At 36.2% G+C, this 16970-nt stretch overlaps 1 protein-coding gene across 4 annotated transcripts in view; it reads left to right on the top strand.

Annotated features, from left to right (window-relative positions):
• Nucleotides 1–16970, top strand: part of IQCB1 (IQ motif containing B1) — a 51228-nt gene that overhangs the window by 22637 nt on the left and 11621 nt on the right. For 3 of the 4 annotated variants that reach the window (XM_028504545.2, XM_028504544.2, XM_036018164.1), the window contains 5 exons: nt 3948–4126; nt 6535–6644; nt 7113–7222; nt 14551–14693; nt 16307–16455. In XM_028504545.2, the coding sequence (XP_028360346.1) occupies nt 3948–4126; nt 6535–6644; nt 7113–7222; nt 14551–14693; nt 16307–16455 (691 nt within the window). The remainder of the gene's footprint in view (nt 1–3947; nt 4127–6534; nt 6645–7112; nt 7223–14550; nt 14694–16306; nt 16456–16970) is intronic. The other variant, XM_028504546.2, reaches the window with a different exon arrangement.

The raw sequence follows: 16970 nt of genomic DNA, 5'->3' as shown, positions 1-16970 counted from the left end.
GACTGGGAATCAAACCCACCTCCCTTTGATTCACAGACTGGCACTCAACCACTGAGCCACACCAGCTAGGTCTAGGTCTTTTTTATTTTCTGTTTGGAAGATCTATCCATTGATATCAATGGGGATTAAAATCCCTTACTATGACTGTACTACTTGTCAAAGATTGGCAAACTTCTAATCAGATCAGAGAGAGAGAGGACACCAAATAAAATCAGAAATGAAAGAGAATGAAACAGAAGTAACAGCTGATACCAAAGAAATATAAAGGATTCTAAGAAAAGAATACAAACAACTATATGCCAAAAAGATTGGTACAACCTGATGAAATCTGGAAAATCTGAATGAAATGGATAAACTCCTACAAACATACAATCTTCCAAAATTAAATCAGGAAGAATCAGAGAATTTGAATAGATAGATTACACCTAATGAAATTGAAGCAGTAAAAAAAAAAAATTCCAATAAACAAAAGTCCTGGACCACTTGGCTTCACGGGTGAATTTGACCAAACGTTCAAAGAAGAATTAATGCCTCTCTTTCTCAAAGTATTCCAAAAAATTCAAGAGGAAGAAACTCCAAACTCATTTTATGAGGCCTGCATTATCATAATTTCAAAACTGGACAAAGACACTACAAATAGGAAAATTATAGATCAATATCCCTGCTGAATGCTAAAGTTGTCAACAAAATATTGGCAAACTGGATCCAGCAACACACTGAAAAGGTCATACACAATGATCAGGTGCTGTTTATTCCAGGGCTGGTTGCTACAGTATCCACAACTAATAAACATGATATACCACATAAGCAAAATGAAGGATAGAAACCATGAGATCATACAAATAGATGCAGAAAAAGCATTTGATAGAATCTAACACCACTTATGATCAAAACTGTCAGCAAACTGAGAATAGAAGGAACATACCTCAACATAATAGAGGCCATATATGACAAACCCATAGCCAACATTACACTCAATAGGTAAAAACTGCAGGCATTCCTCTTAAGGTCAAGAACAAGACAGGCGTGTCCACTTTCACCACTCTTATTCAACATAGTTCTGGAAGTCAGCCACAGCAATCAGACGAGAAGAAGAAATAAAAGGCATCCTAATTGGAAAGGAGGAAATAAAACTGTAATTACTTGCAAATGACATGATACTGTATAGAGAGAACCCTAAAACTTTGATCAAAATACTGCCCAGGCTGGCGTGGCTCAGTGGATTGAGTGCCAGCCTGCACCAAAGGGTCACTGGCTTGATTCCCAGTCAGGGCACATGCCTGGGTTGTGGGCCAGGTCCCCTGTTGGGCATGTGTGAGAGGCAACTGCATATTGATGTTTATCTCCTCTTTTTCTGTCCTTCCCCTCTCTCTAAAATTAAATAAATCAAACATTTTAAATAAAATCTATTAGAATTGATACATGAATTCAGTAAAGTAGCAGGATGAAAAATAAATATCCAGGAATCAGTTGCAGTTTATACACCAATAACAAACTGTCACAAAGGGAATCTAAGAAAACAATCCCATTTACATTGCATGAAAAAAATGTAAATTTAGGAATAAATTTAGCCAAACATCTAAAAGATTTACTGGGAAAATAAGACACTGAAGAAAGAAATTAAAGAAGATAAAATAAGTGAAAGCATGTATCATGTTCACAGATAGGAGAAATTAGTATCATTAAAATGTCAATACTACCCAAAACAATCTATAGATTCAGTGCAATTCCTATTGAGATACCAATGGCATATTTTACAGAACTAGAAGAAATAATCCAAAAATTTATATGGAACTACAATAGACCCCAGCTAGCCACAGAAAGAAGAACAAAGTTGAAGGAATCACACTATCTGGTATCAAACTATACTACAAGGCCATAGTAATCAAAACAGCATGGTACTCGCATAAAAACAGACATATAGACCAATGGAATGGGATAGAGAGCCAAGAAATAAACCCATGCCTATATGGTCAATTAATATTTGACAAAGCAGGCAAGAATATGCAGAGGGGTAAAGACAGTCTTTTCAGTAAATGGTATAGGTAAAATTTGACATGCAAAAAAAGTGAAACTACACCACCTTAAACCATACACAAGAAAAACTCAAAATGGATTAAAGACTTAAATGTAAGACTTGAAACCATAAAAACGCTAGGAGAAAATATAGGCAGTAAAATCTCGAACATTTCTCATAGAAATATTTTTTCTGATATATCTTCATGGGCAAGGGAAACAAAAGAAAAAATAAATGTGACCACCATCAAACTGAAAAGTTTTTGCATAGCAAAGGAAACCATCAACAAAATGAAGAGAAAACCCACTGAATGGGAGAATGAATTTGTCAGTGATATATCTGATAGTGGGTCAATATCTAAAATTTGTAAGGAACTTATAAAACTCAATACCAAGAAAAAAGAAACCGATATAAAAATGGGCAAAGGACCTGAACTGACACTTTTGCAAAGAGATCATGCAGATGGCTAATAGACATGCAAGATGCTCATTGTTGCTAATCATCAGAGAAATGCAAATTAAAACCACAATGAGATATCTCATGCCTATCAGAATGTCTATCATTAATAAATTAGCAAGCAAGTGTAGGCTAGTGCACTGTTGGTGGGAATGCAGAATGGTGCAGCCACTGTGAAAGGCAGTATGGAGTTACCTGCAAAACTTAAAAATGGAATTGCTTTATGACGCAGCAAATTCCATTTCTGGGATTATAGCTGAAGAAACCTGAAACACTAATTTGAAAGAATATATGCACCCCTATATTTACTACAGCATTGTTTACAATAGCCAAGATTTGGAAGCAGCCCAGGTACCCATCAGTAGATGAGTGATAAAACAGCTGTGGTGCTTTTACACAATGTAAATACTACTCGTCTGTAAAAAGAATGAGATCTTACCTTCTGTAATGTCTTGGATGGTCCTGGAGAGTGTCATTCTGTGTGAAATAGGCCATTTAGAGAAAAGCAAGTACCATATGATTTCACTTTTATGTGTTTATCAAAATAAATACAATGGAAACAGACTCGTGGATACAGAAAACAGACTGACAGCTGTCAGATGGGAAGGGAGTTTGGGGACTGGAAAAAGTAATGGGATTAAGCCTCCCACCCCCAGAAAAAGCCTCATAGACACAGACAACAATAGGATGATTACCAGAGAGAGAGGGGGTTTGGGAAAGATAAAAGAGGGTATGATGGGTTAAATGGTAGTGAAGGAGACTTGACCTTGGGTGGAGAACACACAATACAATATACAGATTATTTATTATAGAATCGTACAACTGAAACCTATATAATTTCATTAACCAAGATTACCTCAGTAAATTCAGTTTAAAACAAAACTCTTAGCAAAGTAGTAATAGAAAGTAGTACTTCCTCAACCTGCTGAAGGACATCTAGGAGAAACCTACAGTTGAGATTCTTAATGGTAAATTACTAAATGCTTTCCTTGTAATATTGACCAAGACAAGAATGCCCACTCTGAACAATGCCATTTCTGAACATTGTACTGGAGTTTCTAGCTAGTACAGTCAAGCATTTTTGTCTCCATACATCATTAAGCAATGAACCATATACTATTGTCTTGTGATTTTCTTATTGTTGTCTTGAAGCTTTTGAGTCATCTGTTTAATATTTTACACATTTATCTTTACTCCACAATTTGGTTGTATGTTTTTCTGAGGAGAGGGCCTCTGGCTACTTTGTATTCCCTATTTTACCTAGCATGGTGCCTTAGACATAGTATGAATTCAGTAAATATTAATTATTGTGTTGCATTATTGGAACTAAGCTATATATTTAAAAAAATGGTTATCTTCTTGGATCAGGCCAGTCAGGCATCAAGTTGCTGAACATTTTATCTTTAATTTGTTGTGATATGTATATATCAATTAGTAATGGTACATTTTTCTTTTTTTTCTTTTGTTTTATTAGTGGTGATTTACTCAGAATAGAAGCAAAAACACTTCATTCAATTCTAGATGAAGTTATTTTCAAGCTTTTATCAACTCTTAGTCCCGTCATGAGAAATACTGCTACAAAGCTGCTACTGTTGATGGCACAATCCCATCAGGAAATTTTGATTTTACTAAGACTAAGTGCCTGCTACAAAGGTAGTACATTTATTCTTTCTTTTCTTGAGATTTGAAAAAATAACATTTTTATTGAAAAAGGCAATAATCAAAATGTGCAAATGAAACCCTATCACAACAGATAACCATTTGAGGAAAAAGTGTTTATGTAATAAAGCTGTCTTCCTGTCTTCACAGACAGCATATGGTACATTGTTGATGAGTTGACAATTAATATTTACTTTCTCTCTGACAAAAAAGTTGTGTATTGAATGTACCACATAATGTTATAAAATTATGACCAAACAGATTAGTGACCTTACCAAGACTAACTTTACTGGGGAAAACAGAGCTGTGCTTGACAATTGACTGCACTTTTGATCTTTACATCAATTAATAATTATTCTTTAACTCCTTCGCTGCTAAAAAACAAACATTCCTCAAAAACAAAACATTTTCCTCACTACTAAATCAAATGTATATGTGAATAGAAAGTCAGAAAATGTAAGGTGGAAAGGGCTTAATGTATTACCATTCTCATATAATAGCTTCCATTTAATTGAAGGTTTACTGTGTGTTAGATTCTATTCTACATACTTTAAATTCATTGAAATATCTAATCATCATAACAACCCTATGAGGGCTATTTATTCTTTATTTTATAGCAGTGGGAACAGAGACATAGAAAAGTTAGGTAATTTATTTAAGATTACACAGTTTTTAAAAATTTTCAATAAAGTTATATGTTAGCTTTGTTTTATTTCTTTGCTAGCCAGAGTCATGAATCACTACAGTATATTTTCTTACAGTAGGGAAATGGATTCTAGTTTATTAAATATATGCATTTATATGGGGTTATATTATGTGGAAAATTTAAAAGGTTAGAATGCAATGTTATGCATTTAATACCAAAATGTTCTTTTATAATTCTTTTTTTAAAGATTTTATTTATTTTTTTAAAGAGAGGGCAAGGGAGGGAGGAGAGGGAAACATCAGTGTGTGGTTGCCTCTTGAGCGCCCCCTACTGGGGGCCTGGCCCACGACCCAGGCACATGCCCTGACTGGGAATCTAATCGGCAACCCTTTGGTTCCCAGGCCGGGACTCCATCCACTGAGCCACACCAGCCAGGGCTATTTTATAATTTTTGTTGGTACACTTTTACTGACTTGCCTTGTACCAGCCATTATTGTGAACATTGTAATTATTTTGTGTTATAGGGATAGAGAGGGAGAGAAAGTGCCAGTAATAAAACCATCTAGTTGGTATTGTGCCAGATGTACATTTTTTAAATCTGTAATTTCTTCTGTAGAAACACAAATATTCCATCAGAGTTCATTATAAAGGAATTTCACCTTAACAATCCTTCTTCCCTTTCTTTTTTTTAATAGTGGAACTTACTCAGTTTCTTCAAGATATTTTACAATTACTAATACTACTGAGAACTGCAGTCTTTTTTTCCCCATCATCATTTATCCCCCTATCCCCTCTTCCACCTCCATCCACCCCACTCCCTGAGAACTTCAGTCTTAAAAGAGTAAGAATTGTGGAAAGATTCATATAGTGGCTTCCCCAATTATACACTCCAAAGCCATTATAGCTTACTTATTTACATTGAATATATACATTATAATATGTCATTTCAACATGCCTTGGAAATTGTACATACTTTGTACCTCATACTGTTGTGTTTTATTTTGGAATGAAAGTACAATATTTTAGTGTTATAACACTTCTATACTATTTGCTCAGGAACTTACCGATTTGTCCCAAGTTATTTACAGTACTGTATATTTTTATTTAACAGTAACTTTAATTAATAATGACTAATTATTAAACTTGCTTAAGTGTTTCCACTGGGTAGGCATTACTCAGTATGTATTCGTTATCTTTTTAAAAAAATATTTCAATGCCCTGGCTAGTTTAGCTCAGTGGATTGAGCGCAGGCTGCAAACCAAAGTGTCACAGGTTCGATTCCCAGTCAGGGCACATGCTTGGGTTGCAGGCCATGGCCCCCAGCAACTGCACATTGATGTTTCTGTCTCTTTCTCCCTCCCTTCTCTCTCTAAAAATAAATAAATAAAATCTTTTAAAATTTTTAAAAAATATTTCAGTTTAAGGTAGTTATGTTAAAACAAAGTAAATTATGTATCTCTACTTTTTGACTTACTGCAATGATTCCACTCTCCTTTTTTTAATTAAAGAGATTGACTAAACAGATTTTGCTTCAGATTGCACAAGAATTTTTAGGACAGAGCACATAAGAACTCTTAGAGGAGTATCCTAAAGTTCTTACTCTAAAAGTCTTTGAGATAAAGAAAAACAAAATCATGTGATTAATCTTATTATATTCTTTTGTTTCTAAATCAGCCTTTTTAACCTCAAATTAACAGATTAGCTAATAAAATCATGTTTTATTAGTATTAGTTGTATCTTCTTTATTCCATTTCAGGACTCAGAAGCCTGCTAAATAAACAAGAACCTGGGACAGAGTTTTGTCAAGAATTTAGACAACTCATTTGCCTTTTAAGCCCTAAGGTCCATCAGGAAGTAGAAGAACAGGTATTAATTTATGAAAAATGATATGCATGATACTTGCTAACATTTCAGTACATGTTTTAATTTCAAAATTTGGAGTGGTAGCCTCTTGAATCTTTAATTTTTTTCTCTCTCCCCATTTTTTTAGTTATTTCCCAAGATCCAGAGCAGCCATAGTTTGAAGGGGAAAGGGATTATTTATGGACTGAATTTTAACACCAGACCTTTTTTATTTTTATTTTTTAGCCTGTACAGAGTTCTTCATACCTTGAATCCACATTTTAGATATTGCCTGAGCCTAACATACCTCCTTTGGGGGGTCAGGTTTAATATTCATACACTTTCCTTGACATGGCCTAAGAAAATGTTGCCTCATGCCCAGCATATTAGAGATGATATTAATATTTCCTCAGGCCTGATAGTTTAAGAGGTAAACTTACTAAACAAGTCTTTTTTAGATGACTCTCAGTTAATTCTGGCATTTAATTTCAGAAACTACATCAGGCAGCTTGCTTGATTCAAGCTTATTGGAAGGGTTTCCAAACTAGGAAGAGATTAAAGAAGCTTCCATCTGCTGTAATTATTTTACAGAGGAATTTCAGGTAAAAAATTTGGGTGAGAAGAATGATGACCCGAGAGGTCTAGGTACATCTTAATTAGAGTATAGCTGAGTGAAAACGTAGAGATTTGGGGGTTTTCCCCCCAATTTTCTAATTTGTTTCTTTTATTCTTATTTTCATTGTTGTTCTATACATTTCTGAGTAACAGCACTCCAGTAACCAGATGCACTTTCAAAGCAAAGGACATAATGTAAGACAAGACTGTAATGTAACAAATACACAATCTATTCACTTAACAAGATGTTTTTGTGGTCTAAGCCTATGGGGGGAGCCAGTGATAGTTGATTACTTTGTAAACCCTTTAAACCAAAAATTGCCATTAATTGTTTATATGTAGTTATAATAAAAACATGTATAAATATGTCAACCTTATTTTTCTCAGTAAATAGGGCGTGAATAGATAAAGTTATTGAGATATGATATAGTTTATCATTTATGTCTATTTCAAGTAGACTAAAAATGAAATGCTGAAGACATGGCCTAGTTTTTGATATGACTAACTTATCAGGTTCTTAGAGGCAATGAAAAGAACACACACATAAATGACTTAGCTCTCAGGTCACTTAAATAGACCCATCTCAGAGGTGATTTTTTTTGTTCAGCATAACTTAAAGCTAAGTTTTAGTTTGCTAAAGTGAAACTTGCATGTTGCAGAAGTCAGTGTTTTTTTAAAAAAAAAACAAGCAAACTGAAACTCTTAGTGCAGCTGCATTTCTCAGTTATAAAAATATTTTAAAATACCATATGATCTCACCTTTAACAGGAACCTAAACAACAAAACAAACAAACAAGCAAAATATAACCAAAGACACTGAAATAGAGAACAGGCTGAAAATGACCAGAGCAGAGAGGGGAGGGAATTTCAGGGGGGAAGGGGAAGGGTTTACAAGAACAAGTATAGAGGACACATGGACAAAAACTAAGGGGGGTGAAAATGGGAGGGAGGTGGGGAGCACGGGGCGGGGTGGGCTGGGATGGGAGTAAAAGACAGAAAGCTGTACTTGAACAACAATTAAAATAAAAGTTATCAAAAAATATTTTTAAATAGTGAACTAATATTTAGCTTTAAGCTAGACTGCATGAGAAATGCATTCTTTATCATGAATGACTTTTTCATAAAATGACCTAAGAGCTAACTTGTTTGTGGTGTGTGTGTGCACATGCATGCTTTCAAACATGAAATTAAATCATATGAATCCAGAAACATATTTACAATTTATAGTCATTTCAGTCAGTGAACCTCACTTTTTGACTGTCTTGTTGGTTTATATTTTACTTTCACCTATATGCTTCATAGTCTTTCAGTTTTGCCATATTTTATCACCTGTATGCTTAAGCTGTTTCCCAAACTTAGGGGTTTTTTGCCAGACTAAATGTCCTAATGAAGCAGTTTTAATGATTTCTATGTTTACTGTATTAAAAATCATGATAATACATAATAGGTGTTGTAATCTATAATTACCTAGTAGTTAGAAACAAGTGTTTTTTTTGTTGTTGTTCTGTTTTCATCAACTTGGAAGAAGATGCTGTTTTAGGGTCTGTTCTCTTTTACCCTTCATAAGTAGGTAAAGGGCAAAACATTCTTACCTACATGCTAACAACCTAGAAGTTCCCAGAGGTCCCATAGGAGAGGCATGTTTCCAACAGCTACTGGGAAGGGAGGAAAAAGGTTCTTAAGCTGATCTGACTCTCAGGAGAAGCAAGAAATACTTAGATACTATTCAACTCACCCTACAACCTCTCTAGAACCCTTTCTCCTTTCAGCACACATACACTTGAGGTCTTCTCTACTTTGATAATATAGGTAAGAAAGACATTCTGGGGGGTTTTTTGTTTTAATTTTTATGAATTTATTGGGGTGATATTGGTTAATAAAATTATATAGGTTTTAAGTGTACAATTCTATAATACATTATCTGTATATTGTATTGTGTGTTCCCCACCCAATGTCAAGTCTCCTTCCATCACCATTTATCCCCCCATGCCCTGGTCTACCTGCCCCATCCCCCTTTTCACTCTGGTACACAATACTGTTTTCTATGTGAGTTTTTGTTTGTTTACTTTGCTTAATCCTGTCACCTTTATCACCCAGACCCCCAATTGCCCTCCTCTCTGACGGCTGACAGTCTTCTCTGTAGCTATGAATCCGTTTCTGTTTTATTAGTTTATTTTGTTCATTAGATGCCACATACAAGTAAGATCATACGGTGCTTATCTTTCCCTAACTGGCTTATTTCACTTAGTGTAATACTCTCCAGGTCCATCCATGATGTCACAAAAGGTAAGATTTCACTTTTTTACAGCCAAGTAGTAGTCCACTGTGTAAATCTACCACAGCTTTTTTATCTACCCACCCACTGATGGGCTCTTGGACTGCTTCCAAATCTTAGCAATTATAAATAACAATGTAATGAACATAGGGGAACATACATTCTTTCAAATAGTGTTTTAGATTTCTTTGGATATATTCCCAGAAGTGAAATTCCTGGGTCAGAAGGCAGTTCTATTTTTAATTTTTTGAAAAAACTTCATACTGCTTTCCACAGTGGCCACACCAATCTGCATTTTCACTAACAATTAAATCTATCTGGTGTAGTGTGTCGTTTAAGGCTGCTGTTTCCTTGTTGATTTTTTTGTCTGGAAGATCTATCCACTTATGTTAATGGGGTGGTAAAATCCCCTGCTATGACTATATTACTGTCAGTCTCTCCCTTTAGTCCATGTTTAAGGACTCCTATATTGGGTTACTCAGTGTTTACAAGGGGTATATCCTTTTGTTGTGTGTTTAGTATTATGTAATGTCTTTTTTGTCTGTTGTTATGGCCTTTGTTTTGAAGTCTGTTTTGTCTGATAGAAGTATTGCTGTTTCATGTACAAAATCTTCTTTTCATCCCTTTCAGCCTGTGTGTATCTTTTGTCCTGAGATGGTCTCTTATAAATAGCATATATATGGGTCTTGTTATCCATTCAGCAATCCCATGTCTTTTGATTGAAGAATTTAATCTGTTTCCATTTAAAATTATCGACAGGTATGTATTTATTGCCGTTTTGTTCTTTATAACAATATTCCTCAAGAGGTTTTTTTTTTTTTTTCCTTAAAGAAGACCCTTTACCTTTCTTGTAGGACTAGTTTGGTTGTAATGAACTCCTTTAGCTTCTTTTTGTTTAGCAAGCTCTTTACCTTCAATTTTTAAATGATAGCCTTACTGGATAGAGTAGTCTTGGTTATAGCTCCTTGCTTTTCATTACTTGGAATATTTCATGCCAGTCCCTTCTGGCCTGAAGGGTTTCTGTTGAGAAATTAGATGACAGTCTTATGGGGCTCCTTTTCAGTAACTACTTTCCTCTTACTGCTTTTAAGATTCTTTCTTTGTCTTTAACATTTGCTATTTTAATTTTTATGTGTTTTGGTGTGGGCCTCTTTGGGTTCATCTTGATTGGGACTCTCTGTGCTTTTTGAACAGGTATGTCTTTTTCATTCACCAGGTTAAGCCATTATTTCTTCAAACAGATTCTTGATCTCTTGACCTCTCCTTTCTCCTTCTGGTATTCCTATTGTGTGGAAGCTGTTATGATTGATGTTGTGCTGGAGGTCTTGTACACTTTAATCGCTTACTAAAATTCTTTTTTATTTTTCCTGCTCTGCTTGCATGTTTTCTGTTATCTTGTCCTCTAAATTGCTGATTCAGTCCTCTGCTTTATCTAACCTGTTGTTGATTCTTTCTAGTGTATTCTTTATTTTAGATATTGTATTCCTGTTTTTCTTTTTTTATAGTTTCTATGTCTTTTTTATTGCCTCCTATCTCCTTTTTTAAGTTCTCACTGAGATCACTTTTCCCTAAAGTTTTGAGTATCCTTATAACCATTGTTTTGAACTCTGCATCTGGTGTCTTTGTTGCTTCTATTTCATTTAATTCCTTATCTGGGGATTTCTGTTCTTTCACTTGGGGCATGTTTGTTTCCTCATTTTCTGCCTTTTTTTATCTCAGTATATTATGTATATCTGCTATGACTCCCAAACTTGTTTCTGTGGTTTTATGTTGTAGGTGTCTTGTGGGGCTCAGTGGCACAGTCTTCCAGTTCACTTGAGCTAGATGCTCCAGGAATGTGTCTTGCGTGAGTTGTGTGTACCCTCCTATTATAGTCGAGTCTTGAATGCTGTTGGCCCATTTGTGGGTAGGGTTAACCTTCAGGCTGGCTGACTATAACAGTTGACCTCGGTTACAGTGTATGAGCCACTGTGCAGGGGTTGCCCGCCAAGGTAGAGTTGTCCCTAGCAGGGTCTAGTGCCTGCCAGGATCTGCCTTTGGGCGTCTCTCTTGTATGGTTAGTTAGGTCGAGCTTTGGTGTGGCCTGAAGCCCACCACTGGTTGTGTTGGTTCTGGGTCACTTTGGTGGGGTTGCAGGAATGTCAGTGTCAGATGCTGCCTATAACCAGCCTTTGGCCACCTATCTGGAGCTATCATGTGATTCACTGTAGCTGCCTCTACTGGGCCAGTAGAGACCCACATGGAAGGGGCCAAGCTGTATACAAGGGTTGGCTTCACCCAGCTTCGCAGCAGGGGCAGATCAGTTAAAGGCCAAAGGCACCCCAAGATTTGCCTCTACCCGCGCACTGCTTCACTATCTGCTGAGGTTAACTGGTCTTCCTCAAGAACCTCCCGAAGACAGACTATAGAATGGGCCCAGGCTGGCCACAGCCTTCAGTCTCTTCCATGAGCCACACGCTCAATAGGGTGGGCAACTTGTGTCAGGAAGACAGGGCTCGTGGGTCTCATGCTTGGGAGTAGCATGAGCAGGCACTCAGTGTTGGAAAAGTGGCCCCTACTCCAGAGCCATTCCACTGAGTCTCTTTTCGAATCTCTGCCCCTAATTGTTCCAGCAGGAGTACAACACAGGTTCCATTTGGGTATAGCCAGCCAGCCAGTCCTTCTGCAGGAGCAAGTGCAGCAGCATGGGGCAGTGGGAGTTGGTAGGACAGGTCAAATGAGTCTCCTGTTACACTTTTGTGTGCTACATCTGTGCACACAATGAAGAGAAGAATGGCCCCTGTTCCAAAACTACACAGCTCAGTGCTCGAGTGCCTGCCAAGAGTTTCTCCAGAAAAAGAGCACATCAAACATCCTTGTTGTGTGCAGCCAACAGAAAGACCTTCCTGCAGGACTCAAGTTCAGCTGGGTGGTACCAACAGTAGTTGGAGGATGGGTTAATGCAGTTCCCAGGCTGGTGCTATAAGAATACGAGTGCTCGATCCTGGGGAAATGGTGTCTGAGTGTAGTATGGGATAGGGACTCAGCACAGGGACCTCAGACCTCTGTGGCTGACTCTCCAGATCTTTCCTTGTGGCCATATCACGCAGATCTCATTATAACTGTCACATGAGCTTAGTTGTCTTCCCTCTACCAGAGCCCTTGGTAAGTGTCCAAGATCAAGATTCTGTGTGTTGCCCTTTAAGAGAGCACTTGGGTTTCAAGCATATTCCCTTCCCTCCTAGGCAGACAGAACCTCCATTGATTTTCACTGCCACATGTTATGTGAGTTCCTTTTCCTGATTCTGGTGCACTTCACAGCTCTGGTGCCATGGGTTGGGGATCCAGCATGGGGCTGAGACCCCCCACTCTTCAGGGGGTACTTTTGTAGCCAAGATATCCCTCCAGATTCTCAACTGCCTCACTTGGGTGCAGGGGCCAGCCCTTTCCATGTCTCCATGCTTCCTAATAGTCTCTGTGTGGCTTTTTTGTAAACCCTTGGTTATAATACTTTTGTTCAACTAGCTTTCAGTTGGTTATTTAGGTTGATTGCTCTATAACTTAACTACAAGTCCAGTTTGGAGCTGAGAGGATATGAGTGTAGCTTCTACCAGTTCACAGCCATCTTGGAATGATCAAGAAAGACATTTTGAAACAAATAACCTCTCACTTAGGCCTAAGTGTAAAACCAAAGAAAACAAATTGTAATTGGTAGCAGTTAAGAAATTGAAAGAAAACAACAAACATGAAATGTTATCAAAATTATTTTGAGTTCTTCTCTACTTTAAAATATTTTTTATCTTAAAATATTTTATTTTAAAGTTGTCTTATGCCTAATTGTTCCTGATTTTTTCAAAAGAAATTGAGTTAAAAAATATAACCCTCTCTACACCATTATGTCTGCCTTTTCTTGTTTATTTATTTTTAGAGAGACGGGGAGAAACATTGTCCCACAATCCAGGAATATGTCTTGACTGGGCATTGAACCTATGACCTCTCAGTTCCCAGGCTGGTGCTCAGTCTACTGAGCTACACCAGCCAGGGCTTGTGTCTGCCTTTTAAGACTACAAAGCTATAGCCAAGGTACCACATTTGTTGGCAGTTTAATTATAAGAATCTAAGAGACAGCAAATGTTCTTCAGTGAGGTACATGCAAATTAAGTCTATAGAGATAAATACTGCATTCTGCTTCTCTTCTTATCCTCTTTGATTTCTCTTTTCTGTGTTTATCTGAAGGCTTTTTGAGTATAGTATGTTTACTAGAGACTGATATATGTGATCCCCTTACATAGTGATGTAGGAAGCATTCAAACCTGGCTGGAAATGGCTAAGGAGAAAGTTTGGTGAGTAAAAGCAGATAATGCAGAAATACTAATTAAATAAAATTTTGTGGCCACATATTATAAAAGTAACATTAATAATTGAGAAATAGGTAAACATATAAAGAAAATTAAAATCATCCATAATCATTCCATGCAGTGTAGATCCCTGTAGAAATTTTTGTTTTTAATCATTTACTTTCCTATATAGGTATTATAACTATATATGTTTTAATAGAATATGGGTCTTTTCTATGTCCTGATTTTATTTTCACTTGGCATTAGATGGTTGATGTATTCCCATGTTACTGAATTCTTTGAAAAAAAATTTTTTTTTTCATAGTACCTATCCAGTGAATGAACCACTATTTATCCAACTCACTATTGTGGGATATATAGTTTGTTTTCAACTTGTTACGTTGCAGTGCTATGGAGAACATCTATGAACATAAACCTTCACACACGTATCAGGTTTTACTTAAGAAAATTATTAGAAATGGCATTAATTGGTTAACATTAGGGCTTTGATATGTTTTTAAAATATTTCTCCAGGAAGGTTATATAGCAACAGCATGTGAAAATTCATTTCATTATACTCCAACAACACTAGGAATTATGTTAAGAAAATGTTTCTGTCTGTATTTATATGATTATTAATGAGTTTAAGCATTTTTCATATACTTCTGAGTGGACATAGGATTTATGAAAATTGTGTATATGGTACTTACTGTTTCCATCACAGATCTAAACGAGCAAAGATATTACTGGAGCTAAATAGGCAGAAGGAAGAAGAGGACCGCAGATTACAACTGCAGCTTCAAAGACAGAGAGCCATGAGACTTTCCCGAGAACTACGGCTGAGTATGCTTGAAATAGTTCATCCAGGTGGGTAGCAGTATCAATTTTATAAGTGTAAGAATGTTTAGGGTATCTTATAATAAACCAAATTTCCTAGATACTTGGTGATTTCTTTTTTAAAATTTGGGCCTTTTCCTTTTTAGTAAGATAAACCTTATTAAATCTCTTGAATTAAAAAAAAAGTTACTGGTTTTCTTATTAAAGCCTATTGCTTGATAATGAGCTATCTCTCCACTAATTTTTCTATTCCTGTATTTCAGATAAATTAGTGAAATGGGCAAACATATTCTTAAAGATAGATGTCAATGACATAGAGAAAGAATCCCGTGAATTGACAGCTGGAGTTAGAATATCACCATTCCACCATCAGAAACTATACTCATACCCCAGTACAAACCTTGTGACACCTTCTTGTCACCTTTGACACACTAAGCTGAAATTCATATTAAAGTGTAGTCTGAGAGATCTGACTGGTTTCTCGGTCTTTTTTTGTTCTTCCTTCCTACTACTCATTTCCGGTGTCCTTTACTAGCTTCCTATTTTGCTACCTTTCCATAAATATAGCTGCTTCTCAGTGTTGCATCTCTACCCTATTATTCTCAGGCTGCTCTTCCTGTGGTATTATATCCATGACTATAGCCTCAACTACTAACTGATTGTTAAGCACTCTGAAATCCACTCTCACCCTCCCTCCAAAACAAAATGAAGTGTTTTGTATTCGTACTGTCCAAACTTAGCCACTGGCTAGAAGTGGCTCAAGTACTTGAAATGTGGCTAGTGAGTGTACTTGAGGGCCTGAGTTTTTTTACTTTATTTTATTTAAACTTAAGTAGCTTTTTTTTTTTATTTTTTATTTTTTGGCTAATGTTGACTATATTGGACAACATAGCTTTGTAACCGGCTGCCTATTGGGTAGTTTTATTTAGCTAGCCACAAACATCCCAAAATCTAGTCCTGATATCCCCCCTTCTAATTTCCTCTCTCTGTATTTCCAATCTCAGGTAATTGTACCAATAGTCTGCTCAGTTTCCCATCCGTGAAACAACCTAGAGTTTTTTCCCTCTCTTTTTGCTACATTCAGTTGGTCATTAAATCCTATCAATTTTTCATACTATCTCAAATACACCCCTTTTTATTATTACCTTCTACTGCCGTATTCTATCAGTTAGCTGCTGTGAACCCTGGGCTATATACTAACCAACTTCCAGAAAGTGAAAACAAAGTCATCTGTTAAACCAAGTCATTGACTAAAGAGAAATTTGGAAACACAGATAACACATAGATCTGTTTTTCCCTTTCCCTCTGGAAGTACTAAATGACTTTCTAACCATATACTGCTGATTCTTTTTTCTAAATGTTCTTGCTATTGGATTTTCAGCCTTTTTTTTTCTGTGACACAAAACATTTTATGAATCTTTTCTCCAAAGAAGCTGTGTAATCTAAAATCTGAGAAACCTTTTGGAGTTCTTTGTTTCTGAAATCTTTGAACCCTTGTAAAATAATAGAATTGGGAAAATAAGTGAAAAGTATTCTTTTTAAAAAAAGGACTGCAATATTTTTGTTACTATCATTGTCCTAATTCCAGAATTTGATTCAGCATAGAGGTCAGTAGGTTGTAATGGTGTCTATCCTCTTTTTAGGTCAGGTGGAAAAACATAATCGGGAAATAGAAGAGAAATCAGCATTGATTATCCAGAAACATTGGAGAGGGTACAGGGAAAGGAAAATTTTTCTCCAACAGAAGCCATCTCTCGTGGAGTATAAAGCAGCTGTCATACTTCAGAGAGCAGTGAGTCTGATGTAGTAAAAAGAATACTGGATTAGGAGGCAAAAACATTGCTGTTTACCTCCTGTGAAGTCTTGGTCAGGTCACTTAGCTTTCCTGAGCCATAGTTTCTCCTCCATAAAAGAAGAATCTTCTTACCACTTTAGATACTCAGTCCCTAGCATTTTCATAGACCCTTATACACATTTATGATGTACAGCAATGTTTATTTGTTAATTTTTTTTCTTTCTTACTTGAGCTGTGAGCACCTCAAGTATAAGGAATTAAGTTTATTTATTGTTGTCAGCTCTCGGCATGTGTTTGATATATGAATGAATGTCTACCCTACCATTTTCATTTGGTTGTTGTTTGGATCAGATGACCTAATACATTGAAAAGTGGTTTATAAATTGCAAGTACAGTATGTCATATTTGATTTTTTTAATGCACAGGTAAAGTATTGATATAATGAGATCATTATAATTTTTGAACCATAGAGAGGTGTTCTTACAACCCCTAGAGAGTTTTACAACCGCTTG

Source organism: Phyllostomus discolor, chromosome 2, assembly GCF_004126475.2.
Source record: "Phyllostomus discolor isolate MPI-MPIP mPhyDis1 chromosome 2, mPhyDis1.pri.v3, whole genome shotgun sequence".
Lineage (NCBI taxonomy): Eukaryota > Metazoa > Chordata > Mammalia > Chiroptera > Phyllostomidae > Phyllostomus > Phyllostomus discolor.
The sequence above is the reverse complement of the archived record's forward strand: the minus strand, read 5'-3'. Positions and strand labels throughout refer to the sequence as shown.